Source organism: Rhea americana, unplaced genomic scaffold, assembly GCF_003343005.1.
Source record: "Rhea americana isolate MKP2758 unplaced genomic scaffold, rheAme1 scaffold_122, whole genome shotgun sequence".
Taxonomy (NCBI): Eukaryota; Metazoa; Chordata; class Aves; order Rheiformes; family Rheidae; genus Rhea; species Rhea americana.
This window is the reverse complement of record NW_028185284.1, coordinates 2,566,768-2,571,566: the sequence shown is the minus strand read 5'-3', so window position 1 is coordinate 2,571,566 and position 4,799 is coordinate 2,566,768. Positions and strand designations below refer to the sequence as shown.

The 4,799-nt window shown below is 75.7% G+C and overlaps 1 protein-coding gene across 1 annotated transcript; it reads right to left on the bottom strand.

Moving 5' to 3' along the window:
* Window positions 1–123: 123 nt before the first annotated feature.
* LOXL4 (lysyl oxidase like 4) lies at window positions 124–4,660 on the bottom strand. The gene is made up of 13 exons (XM_085325637.1): window positions 4,454–4,660; window positions 4,067–4,278; window positions 3,567–3,605; window positions 3,238–3,448; window positions 2,959–3,142; window positions 2,539–2,693; window positions 2,112–2,279; window positions 1,731–1,893; window positions 1,337–1,580; window positions 966–1,081; window positions 753–889; window positions 318–429; window positions 124–194 (listed from the first exon to the last, which is right to left on the bottom strand). Exons 1-13 carry the CDS (start codon window positions 4,658–4,660, stop codon window positions 124–126), a joined length of 2,019 nt encoding a protein of 672 aa, XP_085181763.1.
* Window positions 4,661–4,799: the final 139 nt, after the last annotated feature.

Genomic DNA, 4,799 nt, shown 5'->3' with positions numbered 1-4,799 from the left:
CTTCGAGTCCCTGAGCTCAGTGCGATGCGGCCGCGGCCGGGGCCGCGGGAGGGCGAGGGGCGGGAGCGGGGGCCGGGGCGGCCCCGGGCAGCCCCCTCGGAGCGCGGCGGCGCCGGCGGGCGCTCACACGAGGTTGTTGGCCAGGCGCTCCCATCGCTCCAGCTCGCTGACCACGTCGGCGCCGTAGGCATCGCCTGGGGAGAGGGACGGCGTGAGGGGACCGTCGGCACCCCCGGCCCTGCCTCCTCGCTCACCCGGTCCCCCCGCCCCAGCACGGGTCGCCCGCCGTCGGGGGCCCTGCTCCCTGCCCCCCTTACTTGTGTGGCAGCCGTGCATCCAGATGCGCTGCCCGTCGTACTTGCACTGGCACCGCATCACGTTGTTGGAGAAGTCCGACTCGGCCACCTCGTGCATGGGGTTCACCACAACCTGGGGAGGGTGACGCAGCGGCCGTGGGCAGCCGCCACGGGGCCGGCCTGCCCGCCCAGCACCCCATGGAGAGCCGCTGAGCCCGCGGCATGGGCTGGCACTTGTGCATGCACTGCCGTGGGGTGGGACCGGCGTCTGGGCGAGCCCCTGCAGCTGCAGGCCCTCGGCACCTGCGCTGCGGTGCGGAGACGTGCGGGCGGCTGGGGYGAGCGAGCCCGGCCTGAGGAGCGGTGCCGGCGCTGCACGCGGGGCGGGCACCCCCCTGCCCCACGCTTGTCACACAGTGCCGCGCCGGGGCCTCCCGTGCCCCTCTGGCCCCGTACCTGGAAGGTGTAGCTGCCGGGCGGCACGTCGGTGATGTCGACCCACTGGCAGTCGATGTCGTGCCGGTACGTGTCCCAGCACCCCACGCTCACGCCCTGCTCACCGAAGTTGGCGCAGGCAAAGCGCCGCTGCAGCCCTGGGCAGGGGACATGAAGGATGGCTGGGGAGTCCCTGGCTGCATCACGGGGTTGGGGGGGGGGGTTGGCACGTACCCTCGGGGCAGTTGGTGTCTTCCAGGCAGAAGCTGGCCTTGTGGCCTTCTGCCACCTTGGAGCCGTTGAGCGTCAGCAGGTCATAGTGGGTGAAGACCTCGATGCTGTGGAAGTGCCTGCGGGGACAGAGGGGTGAGCCTGGGGCTGGGGTGGGCGCCTGGACAGCGAGAGCAAGGACCGAGCTGGGGCCGAGCCGGGAGCAGGCAGCACCTAGGAGCGAGCGGCTCCGTGCAAATTACAGCCCTGGAGCCAAATAAAGCCGTAATGACAGTGCCGGCGCGGACGCTGCTCATTACCGCGGGCGGGCCGGACCCCGCAGCGCCGGCCCTGCCTGCTCCCGCCCCGGCGGCAGCCCCGCGCCCCCTGCGCACCGGTGGCACTGGTGCCAGGTCCAGGCGTGCCGGCCCGTGCGGGGCCGGAAATCGGCTCTGCCCAGGTTGTGGATCTGCGAGGAGAAGCGGAGCAGGCGCCGGTGGCCGTAGGGCCACTGCATGCGGTCGGCCGACTGGGAGAGGCAGCGCTCCTCGTGGGCGCAGTAGAGCAGCTCCAGCGGGCGGTCCTCCAGGTAGGCCGTCTCCTGCACCAGCTGGGCGTTCATCACCAGGTCCGGGGCGCCTGGCGCGGGCAGCGGCTTGTTGGGACGGGGCAGGCGGTCCGCACCCCGCAGCGCTCGCAGCGAGGACCGTGCTCCGTCCCGGGAGAGGGGCCACGTCCCTGCGGGCGCCTCCTCCCGGCGGTACCCACCCCAGCGCCCCCGGTACTCACGGGCGGTGCAGGCGACCCCCGCCGAGAAGCGTCCCCCGCCGGTGGGGCAGTGCACGGGGCCGTGGCGCTGGCACTGCTGGAGGGCCAGCTCGGTGCCGGTGCAGCGCACCCCGCTCATCACCACCTCGGAGGCCTCGGGGCTGCCGGCCCAGTACCAGGTCTCCTGGGCAGGGCAGAGGCACGGCGCTCGGCACCCCCAGCACSCACGCACCCGCCCCAGCCGCGGCAGCACCTCCCTGCCCCAGGACTGCCACCCGGGGCTTGGAGTGGCCGCGTCCCCCCCCCGTCCCCGGGCTGTCCCAGCTGGCCGAGCCCGAGCCCGGAGCACCCAGCTCCCCGAGCAAGGCCGTCCCCGCGCCCCCAGGCTGGGCCCCCGCTCACCTGGAGGGCATGGCTGGCGAAGCCCAGCCCCAGCTGCCTGCAGACCACCATGGCCTCGTTCAGCCCCCACTGAGCGCCGCACACCGCGCCCCACGTCGGCGTCCCCCGCACCGGCACCAGCACCTCCACGACGCCCTCCTCGGGGCTGCGGCCCCCGGCCAGCCGCACCTGGGGACAGGGCACGGCTGAGGCGGCGCGTGGGGCGGGCGCCGCGGGGCCCTCCCGCCCCGAGCTGCAAGGGGGGCAGACGCCGGGCCCCACGCACCCAGCCAAACAGCTCCGCTTTTGCCACCGGCTCATCCGGCAGCACCCACATCAGCACGGCTTGCGCTGCCCCACGTGTCCTCCGTGGCCGCRGGGCCCCTCGGAGCAACCCCCGGGCGGGGAGGTTGAGGTGGTGGGGCCGTGGCGGGCAGCTGGGGCTCACCTGGCTCCGGAAGTCCGTGCGGGGCACGTGGCAGCGGACGGCAGCGTCGTCCTCGTGCCGGCACCCGCTCTGCTCGGCGTCCCGGAAGCGGCACTCGCCCAGGGAGCGCTCGTGGCCGCCGCAGCGCACCTCGCTCATGTGGATGGGCCCCAGGCCTGCAGCACAGGCGGCCTCACAGCTCCGCGACCACCCCCAACCCGCCGCCCCCACCCGGGCTGGCGTCCCCCGTGGGCACAGGGCTGCTCCTGGCACGCGGCGGAGCCCCACTCCCACCGCAGCACCGCCGGAGCTGCCTGGGCACCGCGGGACGCTCCGGCAGCACCCACCGAACAAACAGGGGGGGATCTCCGCCCCGCCCGCCCCGGGGGTCCCTCCGAGCCCAGCGGCGCCCCGAGCCCCACGCCGCGCCGGCTGTCTCACCTTGGCCCATCTGGGCTCCCAGCAGCGCCTGCTCGGCCGTCCCGTAGCCCAGCTGCCGACACACCACGCTGGCCGCCAGCAGGTCCCAGCCCTTGCCGCACACGGTGCCCCACTGCCCGTGGCGCAGCACCTCCACGCGGCCCTCGCCGGCGTGGGCGCCGGCCCGCAGGCGCACCGGCACACCCTGCGCGCGGGGCAGCAGCCCGTCGTCAGCGGCGGCGCGGGGCGGGTGGCCGGCCCGCGCCGGGGGTCGGGGCGTGGGGCCGTGCCGCGGCTCACCTTTGCCGAGGCAGCCTCGCGGGGCGGCTTGCCCGCCGGGGGGGCCGGGCCGGGCAGGCAGCTGACGACGGCGTGCATGCCGCGGGGGCAGGCGGGCTGCCGGGGGGCAGGCGGGGACACGTGGGCGGCGCAGCGGGCCAGGTGGGGCTCCGAGCCCCGGCACTGCACCCGGTGCACCCAGAAGGAGTTCTGCCGGCTGAGGTTCCTCAGGCTGCCGGGCGAGAGGAGCTGGCGTCACGTCGGGGCGCGTGCGCGGCCTTCGCCCCGGGCAGAGCCCCGCGGGTGCCCGCGCCGGGGGCTGGCTGCCTCCTGCCCCCCCGGAGCCCTACCTGGAGCTGGGGTCCTTCAGCTTCGTGTTCCAGAGCTTCCTGCGGGTGGGGAGAGCCGGGATGTCCGGGGGCCCCCGCGCTGACGCTGCAGGGCTCGGCACCCCCCACCCCATGCCACCGAGCCCTTGGGCACCCCGCACCCCGCGGCGGGTCCTGCAGCCGGGCACTCCTCCCACGGGGCTGCAGGGCTCATCGGGGCAGGTCCGCTCCCCACCGGCAATTAGCGTGCCAACCCTGGCGGGGCGCCGTGCCCCGGCGGGCCGGCCCGACTCCTGGCACCCGCAGGGGCTCATTACGGGCGGTATTTATAGCCCCGGCACAGGGCGCGCGGGCGGAGGGGCCCGAGGGCTCCTCGGCGCTCCTGTGCCTCCGCGCACGTTTGGCGGACGGTGAAGGCTGGCGACAACCTTCCCCGCGACGCCAGCGCCTGCTCCCCGCCGCGGAGCCCGGCGCGGCCCTTGCTGCCCGGCCAGGACACAGCGCCGGCGCCGCTTTCCTACCGGTAGAAGTTGGTGTTGACGCGTTTCTCCCGGGGGAAGCCCAGCATGCCGCACACCACGCGGCTGTTGTTCCTGGTCCAGCCGGCGTCGCACACCTGCCTCCAGCGCCCGGCGTGCCGCACCTCCACCGCGCCCTCCGTCACCGGCACGCTCAGCTTGGCCCGGGCCAGGATGGGCTTGAGGCGCACCTCCTCCAGGCTCAGCCCCGGCGCCTGGCGGGATGCGGGTGCTGCGGCCACCAGCCCACGGGGCACGGGCCGGGGGCGGATGGGGGGGGGGGTCCGTGCATCGCGGGCAGCCCCGGCGCAGGGGGCTCCAGCACAGAGGGGAGGGTGGAGGACGGGGGCGGTGAGGAGGCTCGGGGGGGGGACCTGCTGCCCCACTCACCTCTGCCAGGAGATGGGGGGCCGGGGCCTCGGGGGCGCCGCGGGGCTGGCGCGGTCCCGAGCACACCACGCCGGCGTCCTCGCCGTGGTGGCAGTCGCTCACGCCCCAGCCGTTGTGGGCGCAGTCGGCCAGCGAGGCCTCGCCGCCCGCGCACTGCACGTTGTCCAGCCAGATGGGGCCTGGCGGGGTAGGGGTGGGGGGGCACATGCGGTGCTGGCACTCACCGCTGTGCACAGCCCCCCCTCCCCCAAATCGCTGGGGTGGGGGAGCTCCAGCTAGCGGTGTGCCCCACGTGCAGTGCCCCGATGAGCTGCTCCCAGCACTGCCCCCAACCTGCAGCCCTCCA